General features: G+C 38.8%; 1 protein-coding gene across 3 annotated transcripts in view; it reads right to left on the reverse strand.

The window, feature by feature from the left end:
• IL1RAPL1 (interleukin 1 receptor accessory protein like 1) overlaps positions 1-16,433 on the reverse strand; it is a 648,622-nt gene that overhangs the window by 544,906 nt on the left and 87,283 nt on the right. For all 3 annotated transcript variants that reach the window (XM_028727454.2, XM_028727453.2, XM_028727452.2), the window contains exon 2: positions 8,334-8,439. In XM_028727454.2, coding sequence (XP_028583287.1) covers positions 8,334-8,415 — 82 coding nt within the window. In that variant the 5' untranslated portion in view covers positions 8,416-8,439. The remainder of the gene's footprint in view (positions 1-8,333; positions 8,440-16,433) is intronic.

Here is a 16,433-nt window from a genome sequence, read left to right on the forward strand (position 1 = left end):
ATAAAGTTAGGGAAATGAGAGTAGGGCTAAGGCTAAAGAAGGTAAGGATGTGGGAGAACCAACAATGCTTCAAAAATAGTTAAAGAAAGGTACATTATATTACATGAATTAGCATTGCAGAAAAAAGAATAGGAAAGGATATAACAGGCAGGATATTTTGTTTTTGTTGACAAAACAGCCTTATAGCAGTAAACCATGTGAAAATGGGATTGTATCTGCCTAAATACAATATACGATATGATATACAATGTCTTTATTGTCACTGTCCCATGCAGAACAATGAAATTGAAAAAAAAATCAGATTAAAAGTAAAGGTAAAGGTACCCCTGACTGTTAGGTTCAGTCGCGGACGACTCTGGGGTTGCGCGCTCATCTCGCTCTATAGGCCGAGGGAGCCAGCGTTTGTCCACAGACAGCTTTCGGGTCATGTGGCCAGCATGACAAAGCTTCTTCTGACAAACCAGAGCAGCGCACGGAAACGCCGTTTACCTTCCCGCCAGAGCAGTACCTATTTATCTACTTGCACTTTGATGTGCTTTCAAACTGCTAGGTTGGCAGGAGCTGGGACTGAAAAACAGGAGCTCACCCCGTCATAGGGATTCGAACTGCCGACCTTCTGATTGGTGTCCACGTACTTACTCGTCTACTTATTTCAGTGGGTCTCTTCTGAATATGCCTTAGCTGGCTAGAACCCAGAGAATTTTATTCATATTTGTCTTACCTTGCCCCTTTGATAAATGTTGACAATATGATATGAACACCTTTGACAACATCATCCTTCCACCACACAGAAAAGAAAGCAGCCATACACTGTGCACACCAATAAGTAGCACCTTGAATGAAATAAAATAAAATAAAATAATGTTGCATTCCAAATCTTGAGAGAAGGAAAACCCATTATGCAAAGAACCAGTGCAAGTGTGCTTCCCAGTTGCTATGGAAACATTTGCCCTGAGTTTAACAGAACAGTAGACATGAGGGGCAATGCTCTGTGATAGCATAGCAATAAGAAAAACTTTCTCAAAGTTTCTGCTTGCTACTTGCAACTCACCTAGAGTAGTCAGGCATGAATTATCAAAAATAAGGAATTGTGTCACCAAAAAGAGCACCAATCTGCATAAAATGTGCACGTGGAATACACATTTGGGAATGATTACTGTAATTTAAATAGAAATACATTTCATCATAGCTGGGAAGAAGCCGTGTGACCTGTATCCCTGCCCAATCTGCTAACCAGGTGCTGCTAACACTGGGTGGGGATTTTCAAGGCTCCTGGTCTCCAATTTTATGGTTCCTTATCTTTAAACTAGACTGGACTAGACAGCCCTCAAACACAGTATATGTGCAGTTTCCTATATAGAAATTGTCATCAGATACAATGGGAAGAGGGAGGAGTGTAAAGCAGTCCTTATTTAGCTAGAGTTAAGACTACTAGGCTAGTGCCAGTTTATGAATTGTCCATAGCAGACTGTCCATAACACCATTGCCAATTAAGTGATGAAAAACAGAGAAGACTAAGAATTATTCACAAGACAAGCAGCGTGTATACTTTAAATTCATTTGAAAGCATGGAGCTCCAGTTGCGTCTTAAAAGAGCTTCTGAGGAGTGCATATCAGCTTAAACCATATCTAAGATTTGTTTTATTAATTCCCCCATATTGTTTTATTTCCCCATCTGTATTACATCCCTTGTTTTTAGTTTTGTTTATTTAATATCTTTGCAAAACCACCAGATGGCATTGCAGTGCTCAATTATTTTATTAGGCATTCCTTATACAAAGAATTGATAGAAACCATTTGAATCTTCCTTTTCTGGTCTACTTCCCATTTGATTAGTATTTCAACTCTCCATTAGCAACAAATCTCAATTCTCTTTAATAGGTGCCTAGTGGCTCAATCAGGAGGAGGAATATAATAAAATTTAATAAACATCACTTCTTTCTGGAATGTATGCAGAGGAAATTATAGCAACCATGCTGGAGTTAAACAAAATTCTTGCAAATTACCAGGGATGTAAAACATGTGCCTACCAAGAAGCACATTTGTTTTTATTTTGGCTTAGACTTTAATTTGAGTTGCACAATAAGATACCTTCAGAGAAACCATGGGAGCCAAGCTATTTAGAACACACTTCAATAAAGTTGGCTAAACATAAATAAGAGGCATAGCTAGTTGCTAATGGAACCACCACAGGTTTCTTTTCTGTTTTAGAAATAGGTTCTTTCACTTCCAAGCTCTCTTTAAAAACCACCCAACAAACTGGCAAAGTTGTCTGTGGGGCAGGGTACATACTTTGAACTTGAAAGACCTTATTCAGCTTCAAAACAGGAACACCCATCAGTATGCTGTCTTTTTATGTTGTTATTTAGGAAATTCGGTATATATATATTTGGCATATCACAGTATGTATCTGATATGGAGTTCCAGCATCCACCCAAAATGTACAAAACACAAAACAAAACATTCTCATATGTCACACTGGGAAACACATTTAAATGAATTCATTTCACACTTTTTGTGTCACATACACTGTATATTAAGGAAACAAATGGAAGCTATCAAATATGTTATCCACTATAATATCACTAGGATGCCTTGTCAAAGCTAAAAAAAATGTGCAGGTAAAATTCAGAATTAAGCATGACCTCTGAAGACAGCTATGCAATATTATCTATTCACAAATTAGAAAATAATCACATCATCCATTGTGACTGACAGGGGGGGAAACCAACACATTTCTATCCCTCCAAAAAGAAAAGAAAAGAAAAGAAAAGGAAAGGAAAGAAAAGAAAGGATAAAAGCAGGAACTAGCTAAAGCCCACCAGGTCATGTCTGAGGGAAGGAGTGATGGGGAGCACAAAAAATAAGCATGCTGCACTGAAGCAGTAGATTGTACTATATATCTCCTAACTCTACCTGCCCAACAAAACCCTTGGACAGCTAGAGTGCCTGGCAAATCAGAGTCAGAGCCAATCATGTGTCAATGTGATGTTCCACAAAAATACCCAATTGGCCCTTTCCTTTCAGTCCCCTCAGAGAGAGCAATTTAGCAATATGTGCCTATAACAGTGGTGCAAAGCACAAAAAGGTCACTAAAAATGAACATGACACCAGGCCTTGAACTGGGAACTCATGGACTGAATTTGGGACCTGGGACCATGCCCACAAGAATGGGCTTCAGAGCCTCTTCACAGAGAGGAGTGTGCAATATTGGTCTCAGTACTTATTGGATAATGTGAAATGTCTGGATTGACTAGACCTATAATGGATACTAGAAATCTAGCATTCACCCCTTGCTTTGAGAACAAGAGAAGTACTTTATGAGTACTGCACAAAAGAATCCAAGCTTTAGTATCTGTTCTGAGGTATATTTCAGGTACAGGTTCAGGAACCCACAGCCTCAGCATCAACCAGATGTTGTTGTACTGACAACTGCCATCAGTCCCAGCAAGCACGTCCAGTGGTCAGGGATTATGGGACTTGGACTCCAACAATCTCTTGAGGGTCACAGGTACATCATCCTTGATCTACATGGACCATGACACATCTGGTTCTACAGGCATTGAACAGCATGAGGCTCAAAGCAGATCCACTGACAAGATCGGCTGGAAACCAAAGAAAAGGAGACAATGGGCTTGAGTAGAGTGTTGGTCAAGAAAATACTTGGCTCTGACCTAGAAGCTTATACTCCTACATTGTCTCCGGTGACCAACCTGGAAGCAACAAACAAACAAAAACAAGCACCACTAATGGTGACTACAAATGTACTGGTTCAACTAGAGTTTTTTGTTTTTGCTTTATTATGAATTTCTAGCACTATATCCTAATACAAGCATAACCACAGAGAAGGAAGACAATGTACTAGTGCCCTCAACAATGTTTCATGAACCGCAATTCATTGCTGCCCAATGATAAGAAAGCTTCCAAGTCCTATAAGCAGCCAATCAACCACAACCTGAAATGAGACTCCAAAAATTATTCCATCAATCCCACAAATAGTAAAGGCAGAAGAACTGAGAATGAAAGAAAAATGTAGGAGATGCAGGTCATGGAGATGGAATATTCCAGGAGCACCAATCTATCTTGATATGCCTATTCATTGCAGTGGTCCTCAAAGAATGCTTGCTTAAAAGGATTCAGTCTTTACCTGACTACCTGTCTCTAAGCATCTTCAACCTGAAATATCTGTCCTCTGGAATAATGGCTCCCTGTGCTTCAAGACTCCCCAGTGCTAATATCTTTTTGCTGACCAGTGCTGTTTCTTTCAAAAAATGTGAAACATTCTGAGTAGTTTGGGATGCCCCCTGTGTTATATAGATAACAAGAGGAAGTTACATTTTATTTTGAAAAAAGTACTTTTAGGCGGGGGTTTAGCAGACCCTGCTTCATACCTAACAGAAGGTGATGTTTACAATCCTATACACACTTAGTAGGCAGCATGCTGCACTTAGTATCAGAGGTTTTACATTTCAATAGACATGTACAGAATCCAACTGTTTGTGCATAAGAATAAGTTCTACTGGGCATGATTCTGAGTAAATATGCATAGGGTTTGTATGTAAGACAGTGATGGCAAAACTTGGCCCTCCAGCTGTTTTGGGACTACAATTCCAATCATCCCTGATTTCTGATCCTGTTAGCTAGGGATGATGGGAGTTATAGTCCCAAAACAGCTGGAGGGCCAAGTTTGGCCATCACTGATGCAAGAGATGCAAATACAGGTTGTTTCTTTCCAGAATACTGTAATATAGGGAGTTCAATCCCAAATAGTGTTTCTTCCCAACCTATAACTTTGATACGCATTGACTCAGAAGGCTGTGGATTAGAACAGAGTCCTCACAAACTTTAGCAATTAAAATAACCATGCAGAAGTTTCTGTGCTGAGGTTAGAGCTCTTCCTTGAAGATATTCATGATGTTACTATTACATTGGATCCTTCTTTTGCAATTTTTTTTAAAAAAAACAACTTCTGAGAAAGAACTGAAATGTCCTGGGGGTGAGGAAATCTGCTCAATTCTGGTATCAAGAAATATTTTTCAAAAGATACATCTTCATATGACTTTAAAGGTTTGCCTTTAAAAAAAAAATGAAATAGATACTCCCAACACAAGTTTCATGCTTTCAATTTCAGTGCTAAGAACCATTCTTCATAAAGACAAATTTACTCAGCACAGCTGTAAAACTTTGCCTTTGAAAGAGAATGTTGAATTTCTCACGAACAAAGTCACAACTGGGCTTTCTATTTTAAGCTGTTTCTTCAATTAAGCAATGGGGAAGAACCCAATATGAAAAGTTACACGACCTTTGTTACCTTAATCTGGTGGGTTTTATTAAACTTGGAGTGTCTGAGACACATACATAACAGCAGAACATGGAGGCTGCAACACTTATCTGAAAGGAGGTAAAAGCTCAAAGGCACAGTATTTCTTTCAGTGTGTTGAATAGTTGTTTCCATTAAAATGAATGGGGTAGCCTTGGGAGCAGGAGTTGTGTGTGCACCTCAAAGGGAATCCAAGTTGTTTTCTCAGGAAACACATTCAATTTTAATTTTTAAAAGCCTTGAATCTATTACTGGGTTTATGACTGCACTATGTAAAATGTTACTATATATATATATATATATATATATATATATATATATATATATATGAATGAGATGAAGCCATGTATATGTTGCACACATACCCTTATCTATTTTGCTTAACGATTTCACAGAATAGGGGAGAAATCAGGCTCAAGAATCTGTTTTGTAAAAATGCCATCAAGCTGAGTATTGAATAATCTACAGAAATTTGTCTATCTCTTTGTTTATCTTGTTTTTAGAAAGAGTTCCTTATGCCAACAGAGAAGCAAAAAAACAAAGCTTGCGTCTTTGCATAAACAAAGTGTGTGCTTTGAATTGCTTAAAAGACCATCACTTTTTATTAAAGAGGTGAAAAACACACGTCGAAACATCTCATCGCCCTACATTTTTCACAACTTGTTGTCTGATCTTCTGAAGAAATCAGCATTAATCACTAGGTGCAGGAATCAAGAACTGAGTAAACAACTTTTGTTTTGTCTTATGAGTTCACCACAGATACAGATTTCAGGAACAAGTTGGAAACCATTTTAATATCAAACAAAATAAAAGCAGAATTCTAAGCATTATAGCAATTAACATGTATATAAGAAATGGTTTGTTAGAACTTCTTTTCCTCTTCAAGAGTTTGTGGGAAGTGAGTTTCAAAATCACACTCATTAATGCAGATAAAATATAATTTATAACATAGTAATCATCTTTCCAGACAGGTTGGGAACATAGTCTGGGAGGCATAAGGCAGGCATTTAATTGCAGATGCAGATGGACTGTTGTTTAGGCAAAGAACTGAGCATCAACACTGGTGAACTACTGGGAGAAACAGGGGTGTGCCTGACAAGACAGGTCTGTTGAACCATCTCTCATAAATTGGGTAGCTAAAAGCAAATTAAAAAAAATTAAGAAACCATGGAGAATGTGAATAACTGAATTAAAATATCAGTCGTGTTTGTAGCAAACCAGTACCACCATCTTAACCAGCTGTTTAGAGAGATACACTATTTTATCCAAAGTTTATTTGATTTGATTCAGGTGCATAGATTCTGGAGATTTTTATTAGATACATTCCAGTGTTTCAAAGATACTGAGGCATGGTATGAAATGGCATTCAACATCATAAACTTATTCTCATATGAAACAAGGAAAACATATCATTTTATTGTATAAAGTTCAACACCTGTAAGTTCAATCAAAGACAATGCTGAAAACTGTTATACCTTCAGAAATAAGTTTGAATTCATGCCATGCCATCATCAAAAGGATGTGGTTAAGACACAACATTCAATATAGCTTACAAAAAACATTGTTGTCACATATATGGTATCCTTAAATAAAATGATCAATACTTAGTGTCCAATGGACCACAAAGCTGTCCCAGGGGAGCTCAAGGAAAATTCAAGCACACAGATTCAAAAAATATAGTCAAACATATTGAATTGACCACAAAGAGATACCCACATAATATCCTTTTAAGCATTCTAACTTCAGGTTTGTTTTTGTTTTTTTAACAGAGTCAGCATATTGATTATAAATGGCTGCAACTTTGTAGGAATCCCTTTTACCTATGAAAAGAACTCCCCTCTTGAGATTGTTTTGCCCCACAACCCTTTGGGAAAGTAGAAAACACATTAATAAAGGATGGGTGTACAGAGAAGGGCAAGGCATTCCCATGGCCAACATAACTTTTCTAATGCTTCTGAGCATGTAGTTGTGTGTAGCTTACTAGGTAAAACAGAAATGCATAGAAACTAGCTTTTGCGCCATAACTAGCCATGTACAACAACACACAATCAACACAAGATAGGAATGAAAGTCCTGCTAAGCAATGCTGGTAGCCATGGAACTTCTAATGCAGTACAGCAACAGAGGGAATGACCTCAGTAACAAACCCTTTTGACTACAAACCATTTAAAGGCTATGCCTTCAGCAATGTCTTCAGGTAGTCGAATTTGACACTAAGAAATCACATTCACAAGTAATTCCCCTTCATCTGTTATAAATATGAAGGACATCAGTGGCAGGACTGTGCAGCAGCACTAAGCCTGCTCCCTCACATCTTCCATCTTTTCAGCATGAATGCCTGAAGAGGATCCCTCTGCACATGAGCAGCTGCTTATGTGTAAGGGCTCTGCTATTCAGACACTTGTGCCTGATGTGCAGAAATGAGTGCTGGATCTAGCTCAATGGATGATGCTGGAAGGAGGGTGGTAGCACAGTTGGTATAATGAACTTAAGATGCAGCCCTAAAAATGGCACCAAAGCAACTTCAGATCAAGCCTGGGAAAAGATGAAGATGGAAAAACCAACGTGAAAGACTAGATACAATTTTTAAGGGCTTTCTGACACCTAGAAGCCACCTTGAAATAGTTCAAATGCAACAATTCAGTGCAGCACTGATTAATCACAAACCTATTCCTTTCAGACCATTCCCAACTCCAAATCAATTTCATTAATTTGCCAAAGTAGCAGAGTGCTAACTATGAAGTTGTTTTAGAAACTGAGTCAAAAACATTAATGTAGAAGCTATACATAACCATAGAAAGGGGAAGAATGGTTGCTAGTGCCTATATAACCTACAGAGCTCGATATAGTCTGTGTATAGATATAGCATATGTTTCTAGATGCTGTCATATGGCCTGATCTCTGCACAGAACATTATATGACCAATTCATACATTTCCAAATACAAACAGTGCTTTACAAATGTCTCTACAAATGCATTGCCCTAATTAATGGAAAAGAGAATGTCTTCTTACCTGAGCCCCTTTTGGTCACAACCTTCAAACTCTGAACAAGAGTAGCATACAAGAGAATTAAGTGAGGAATAGGAGCTTTCATCTTCCAGCTCTCCAAGGCTGTTCCCTGAAGCAGAAGGAAAAAATACATTTTGTTATGTTTGCTTGGTTTTCGCTGAAATATAATTTTTGACATTTAACAAAGGAGACTTCAATAGACTGTATCAGTTCATCTCATGCGGTAATTTTCTACCTACTATTAAGGAAAGTTCCAGAAATCAGAATGAAATTTATTATTATGCAGAAATCAGAAATACAAAATTCCTATTTCAGTGATAACTGCTCTTGTTAATAGGAAGAAAAATTGCAGCCATATTTCAATATACAGTCACATGTGCTTTAGCACATTGAAATCAATGGGCTTTAGTGCCTTTAGCTCTGTGCTGGATTACGGCTTACAACTTTATACTTAGAATGAATATTTTATTGAGCAATCTTCTGCAATGTGGAAATTAAACTCTATTCCAAAATCAGTCTGCAAATCTGATTCCTTAAGCCTTCAATACATCATCCATCTGTAGCCTCCTAGAGGAAAAATATTGGTTTATTTTTTAGATAGTTCCCTATATTGGAAGAAAAATGTGCTCCTATGCAATTAGCTATTAGAATTATAGTGCTGTTGAGAGCCTGAAGGCTAATACTGCCCTCCTGAAGCCAAGGCTGCTCTCTTGCACTGAGACTAGAACACACTTAGACAATGTATGGAGCATTCATTAACTGCAGAAATTAACACCTGCAAACAAATAAGGGGGAGTGGGATCACACCTGTGGGCTTCACTTGATAACTAGGTATTCAAGGTCCCAAGCCTATGTGTATAGGCTCCCTACTTGCAATCAGAGATTGTATAGGTCCCTGTACAAGGTGAGACCTTGAACACTTAGAAGTGGGGTGTGGGCCGCTGGGCATGATGCCAGTTTCTACACTTGCATACAACAAATTAATTCATACAACAAATCTTACATTATTCAGATTGAAGTGTAACAAACACAGTGAGAAAGAATTGGAGAGTCATGCTACAGAGAAAGATGAAAAGTCCACATACACTATTATGCTTATTTTGAAAGAAAAAGATAACAAACAGAGGGACGGGGGAGAACTGTCAGTTTTTCTAATGCAGCTTTCATTATTATTTTTTAAAGAACTAAGAACATCAAACTTCCAAAAAGCATTATTATAACCTTAAAGAAGATGAGAAAGCTGGAAAATGTGGCTTGACAGTCACTTTTTCTACCAGTTTAGAAAAATAATACTTATATCTTTCATGTCTACAAGATTAGCAGTTTAGGCATTGCACTCGAGAACCTCGAAGTATGTAAAAGTAACACATTCCAATTAATCAAGCAGCGGCTCTATGACCACGAAAGACAGCACTTGCTACCTCATACTCCGAGATCTTGTTAGGTATCACAACATCCTACGGAACCTGTGCCAACTATCTAAAAGATCAACTCCTCCCTTCCCATCGAAGAGCCTTTATACTTGCAAGACTAAATGCTTCCCCTTCCTCCGTGACCAAAGGCAGATGCTCACACATTCCATTTCAAGCCCGTTTGGGTGCCTGATTCAATGGACCACATTCTCTTAGATTGTCCTTTACACAGCAGACCTTGCCAACTGATGCTGAGCAAAATGTTGGACATCTGGCCCACAATTCCGAGAAGAAGCCAAATAAGGTTTCTCCTGGCAGATCAGGAGAAAGGTATTACTGCTTTAGTAGCTTCCTTTTTAGCCGCAATTTTACCCGAAAGGGTTCTCAACGAACTATCCTTTCGGGATATAGACAGGGCATAGCAAAATATCCAAATGCACACGACCGTAGTGTGACCTTATAACCCTTGATAGCTTCACCCTTATCTTTTTAATTATTCCAGTTTCTTGAAGTGTTTTATACTGTGATGCCAATAAAGGTATTTGATTGATTGATTGATTGATTGATTGTTTGATTGATTGATTGATTGATTGTTTGATTGATACAAGATTAGAGGCAATCCCACTAGACCCCCCTGTAGGGGGCAAAAGGAAACAGAATCCTTGGGGTAATAAAATTCTACTCCCCCCTTTTAAACCAGAAATGTCAGTGTTACACACCCAGATGCTGGGGGGGGGGGGGAATGCAAGGTGATTATAGAAAGAAAAAATCTGTTCCATGTCAATATTCAGCCCCAGATATTGGGATTGCAGGGCCTTCTCGTAGTGGCTCCCACCCTGTGGAACGCCCTCCCACCAGATGTCAAAGAGAACAACAACTACCAGACTTTTAGAAGGCAGCCCTGTTTAGGGAAGCTTTTAATGTTTGATGCATTACTGTATTTAAATATTTTGTTGGAAGCCACCCAAAGTGGCTGAGGAAGCCCAGCCAGATGGGTGGGGTATAAATAATAAATTATTATTATTATTATTATTATTATTATTATTATTATTATTATTATTATTTATTAAGAATTTGTATACAATTTTAAGAGTATAAATAAAAGCTACTTATGCAGAGGTGAAGCAGAAGAGATGCAACTTAAGCTATGTCACACTATATTGCTGTGTGATACTGCAGGCCTGAATTGTACGCTTCTGTAACCAAAATTCCATTTTTCAGTCAGTGCACTAAGTGATGCTGCAGGAAATCCTGATGCTGATATCTTCAGTCTTCATGATACTAGAGAGAGTCAGCTCCTTGCTCAGCATGAGCCTAACAAATACCGTCCAAAAGAATGAGTGACTTTTACATAGCACTTTAAGATCAACGGATATAGTGCGATTGCAAAACAGAGCCGAGCATGCTCATTACGGTCGGCCTGCTGAAGAGAACATCTCCTATTGAAAAAGGAAGTATAAAACTATAAAGCCTTGCCATAATAAAAACTGAAGACAAAGCCTGGTGTCAGAAAAGGCAACAAAGAGCACACAAGAAAGGCCTTTGGCAGATAAAATTCCTATTCATCATCTCTGTAGCCACTAACATTTATGAGGGCCACTTACGCATGTGAGAAGAAAAAAAGAACTTCACGAAACTAGGAGGGGGACACCAATTTGTATAAACTCTGCAAGTGTTGATGTTTATGCATAGATGCAAATTTAGAGCTGATTTCTATTCTTTAAATATAAATTCATACATTTACATAGTAAGGGAGACTGTGAATAGGTGTTCTGTGTCCCTGTTCCATCTCCTAGTCCAGGAACAGCTGGCAGGCATTTTCAAGGCCTCTGCTCTCCCTTCTTTGTCTTTAAACTTGGACAGAAACAGCCCTTTTATACCTTCCAACTTTTCCCAGTGCAAAACCAGGACACACATATTCTGAGATGTGCTTTCAGATGAATCACATGACCCATGCCTGGCTCTTGTCCCCCAAAAGCACGTTTTTTGGGGGGGGGGCATTTGAGAGCGTGGCACCCAAAATGGCTGTCAAGATCTTGTAGAAAAAACAGGATGTCTCTTTTTGATGGGGAACCCGGAAGGTATGCCCTTCTAAAGGAGGATTCCTTCAAATGGAAAACTGCCTGTAAAGTGGTACACGTGGCCACCCTACAAACCCTTTGATTATTAAAAAGTAGTACAATATCATGAGCACTTTACAGATCATAATACGGTGAGATGGGAAGTGGGAGCAGAGGAGACTCCTACTTCACACCTTCACCCTCAAACTCTACAAAAGATAAGGATGACATACCAAAGGGAGGAGGGCTTGGCTGTCTACCCCTGCCCTACTTTCTTGTGACTGTTTACACACAAGGTAATGAACAGCCAGACCAGACTTCTGCTTCATGTTGGATACCTTTCAATAGGACAGTTCCTTTGAAAAGGAATACGTAAGGCACACTGAAGATAATGATAAACTGTCTAATGCAATAACTTAATTCGGACATGCAGTTGTTGACAGTAAAACACTGCCATATAAGCTGCCTAAAAGTTGCAACAGTTAGTCCATGAATTCCCAAACGGTTGTGTGTGGATCCCTAGTTGTCTCCAAGCTTCATTCAGTTGGTGTATGGATTTGTGGCTGAAGATGGGAGATGGCACATCCATTGCATTACACACACACACACACACACACACACACACACACAGAGAGAGAGAGAGAGAGAGTGGTACTTCAGGTTACATACACTTCAGGTTAAAGACTCCGCTAACACAGAAATATTACCTCGGATTAAGAACTTTGCTTCAGGATGAGAACAGAAATCGTGCTCCAGCGGAGCAGCAGCAGCAGGAGGCCCCATTAGCTAAAGTGGTGCTTCAGGTTAAGAACTATTTCAGGTTAAGAACGGACCTCTGGAATGAATTAAGTACTTAACCTGAGGTACCACTTATTACAGTTTGAATTATATAGAATTGCAATTTTTACAACAGGCAGATAATTCATTAAGTGGTCTGCCATGGCTCGCAGCAATTTTTAAATACAGTGGTACCTCAGGCACAATTTCTGTTCTCATCCTGAAGCAAAGTTCTTAACCTGAGGTAATATTTCTGGGTTAGCGGAGTCTGTAACCTGAAGCATATGTAACCTGAGGTACCACTGTAGTCTGGGGGGCAGGGGTGGAGGCTTGGAAACCAATGGGTTAGTCAATTTTGCTGGACATGGGAACTAAGTCACTAAGTCACATCATTCTAGTTTAGAAAGATTTTTTTAAAAATCCCTTTGAAATTTAGTCAGACTGAACTTAGACTGAAACATAGTAACACAGCAACCAAACTGCAGTTCATACTTAGCTCTGAAAGTCAGCGCTGAGGCTTAGTATGGTCTTTCCTGAGGGGGGAATAATGCTGCTTTCACAGTGGCCTGTGGGAAAGAAATGAAGCCATTCCCCCCCCCCCTGCATGTTTCCATGAGAGAACCATCACTAGTTTCTTAGTTTCTGCTATTCCCATGACTCAGCTTGTAAAAAATCATTCTCCCTGTTCTCTTAGGGTTTCTAGGTCAAGAGCCTCTGCACCTCTAGTTACTGAAGAGAATATAAAATTCAACCATGTGTAGATTTTCCCGTCATAGGGCTGTCAGGCCAGGGAGGCAAGGCTCTTTCATAAAACTCTTAAAGGTGCAGGAACCTTTTGGATGACGGTTCTGTCTTGTCTTTGTCTCTCTGCTTCCTAACCACCAACACTGCATCTTGGGCTTTCATATTGCTCTCCTCCCTCAGTCACTCACTTTTTTCAACTCTGAGGTAGCATTACACCGCGTTTCCTTATGTCCCAGCAGTTCAATAGTACAGTGTCCTTCTCCTGTCTCACCTCCTTTAGCTGGGTGTACTCTCAGGCAATCGCCCTTCAGCGTCAGCTTTCCCATTTCATCACACACTTTCATGACACCAGCATACACACACTCCCCTCACATGGTTTTTTTTTTCCTGTGCATGCTTTCAACAGCTTCCCCTTTGCATCCCCTCTCCATCCTGTTCTTAAATCCTCATCACCTCTTCTTTTCTGTTCTTTATCTCTTGCACTCACCCTTTTCACTTAAGATCTTGGTTTGTCTTTCATTCCCACTTTTTTTTTTATTGGCCCTGCTATGCAATCTGAAATTTTCAAGAGAAAATGAAGCTTTTCCTGACATATGCTTTTCTATTAAACCTGGGTGGCTGAATTGAGCCTCCACGCACGTAATAGTAACTGGCTTACGTAACAAGTCTCTATATAATTCCTTGGCAGGATCCCTAATGCACACCTACAGCAGGATTCCACCTGGGCTAAGGGAGGAGTCGAAATGGGGAATGTTGAGGCTGTGCTGTGCATTTGATTCACAGTACCTGAATACAAAGCAATACGGAAATGGTAGAGGGGGAAAAAGCATCTCAAGTAATCAATTTCAGTATGTCAGGTTACTTTTATAGGCAGTGAAGCAGATCCAGTTCTCTAATTTTGCTGTCTCTTGGCTATCTGCCCAACGGCTTCCATTTTAATTCATCTTGCAGTGTTAAAGGGCCCAAATAGAACAATCCAGTCTACTTTTGCCTTCCCTCTCCATTCGTCTTCTGCCATGGCTGATTACATAGCTTCATTTATGGAATTCAGTTTGACCCCAACTCTCTGGCTCCTTGAGATTTCTAGAGCCGGGCCCTGAGAGAACCTCTGTATTCTTAAAAGCTGCACAGAAGGGATAAATGAGTTTTGCTTAACTTTATTTGCTCCTAGGAGCTCTTCGCGCTGAGCTTTCCAGTCTCACACAGTTCCCAATTGGTATAGCCAACAGGAGCCAGAAACCATGGCAACAGATATGCCACAAATGCCCTCGTTTGAGAGGATTACAAACACACAATATAGATTACTTAGAGACTTCTGGCCATTTGTAAACCTAAGACTAAACTCAAATTATGTCAAATCATTTCATAGCAGATGAGCTTCTGGCTACTTTCTGTTTCTGGACTACAACTCCCATTATTCTAGACCACTGGCCATTCTGGCTGGGGCTGATCGGATTTGGACACCCAACAACTTTATACTGTAAACTGCCCTGTGATCTTCAGATGAAGGATAGTATATAAATTTTATTATTATTATTACATTGGTACCTCGGTTTAAGAACTATTTGGTTTACAAACTCCACAAAACTGGAAATAGTGTCCCGGTTTGAGAACTTTACCTCAGTCTAAGAATGGAACCTAAATGTTGAAAGGGCACCAGCAGTGGTAGGCCTCATTAGGGAAAGCGCGCCTTGGTTTAAGAACAGTTTTGGTTTAAAAATGGACATCCAGAACAGATTAAGTTTCCAAACCAAGGTACCACTGCATTATTATTATTATTATTATTATTATTATTATTATTATTATTAGTTCCTATATAGAAATCATTAAATTCTAAACACACAATAAACAGACAGACATACAAACAAAGCAACTAGCAACTTATTTCATTTGGGCAATCAAATATTTGTATGAATTGAGTTTATGTTTACATATTGAATTAAGGTTACAAAGGAGACACAGACTACAATAACAGAGTACAAATTCCATTGGACTTTATTATAATGCAACACGATTTAGAGAAGCAGAGATGAGGAAAATCCTAAAAGTTCAATTTTCTGCCCTTGGGAAGCATGGGCTAATGGCAGCTATATACAGTATATATATTTTTTCTGACTGCTGATAGCTTGCGGATTTCATACTCGAATTTGCTTTGGTGAATTTACTACAGCATAATGCAATCATAAAAAGGCCAGTACATTCAGTAGTCTGAAAAGTGACAATGCTGTTTCGGCAAGAGACAGTTTGGATATGACAGCTCTTTGGTAGTCCCCTAGAAGACTACCATCTGTGGAAAAGATAGCAAGAATCCCTTTTCCAGTAAGTTTGATCTGCATTAAATCTGCCTGCTTGAAAATTTCAATTTCCATATTTTTAAATCCTAAGGACCCAGATGCAAATCTTCATGTCTATTGACATCAGGAAGGCACCTTTTTTGTACTGCTTTTGATGCCTGCTAAAAATGTTCTTCCCCAAGCAGCCTATAAAGAAATGAAAATTATTAGTAACCTTGTTTTTAAAATTTGGTTCATTTTATCTCTCTCTTTTTTAAATTTTATGAGGTTTTTGTTTTTAGTTTGTTGATTTTATCAGATGCTTCCCCAAAGAATACATCAGAATCTCAGTTCTTAAATGTAGCCTGTAATGAACTATCTATCTATGAAAAACTATAGCAAAATAAAAACACCCATTAAGAATAAACAAAATAAAAGAAATTTCCTTTAAACTACCACTAGTTTTAAAATTACACATCTATAAATGTCCATTGATAATATCACAATAATTAATTCATTTACTTTTATTTGTAAACATTTGTACCATGCTTTTCCATCTGAAGATAGTAAAAGCAACTAAGATTAAACATCAATTGTTCCTTTGCCAGCTTGACTTGTATTCGGTGATGTGTGCATTTTACAAACAACTGCAAACCAACTTGCTTTCAGCAGACACTGGACTCCACCCACATTTGGTGCAAAATTTAAACAGCGTCATGCACAAGCCACACACACTGTGAAGCAACCAGCACTGCACTTTAAGATTCCAGATTTTATCTCTCCTACACTTGATATCACATGAGACCAGGTGAGTGACAGGTGGGCATGATCTGGACA

This window comes from Podarcis muralis, chromosome 4 (genome assembly GCF_964188315.1).
Source record: "Podarcis muralis chromosome 4, rPodMur119.hap1.1, whole genome shotgun sequence".
Classification (NCBI taxonomy): Eukaryota; Metazoa; Chordata; class Lepidosauria; order Squamata; family Lacertidae; genus Podarcis; species Podarcis muralis.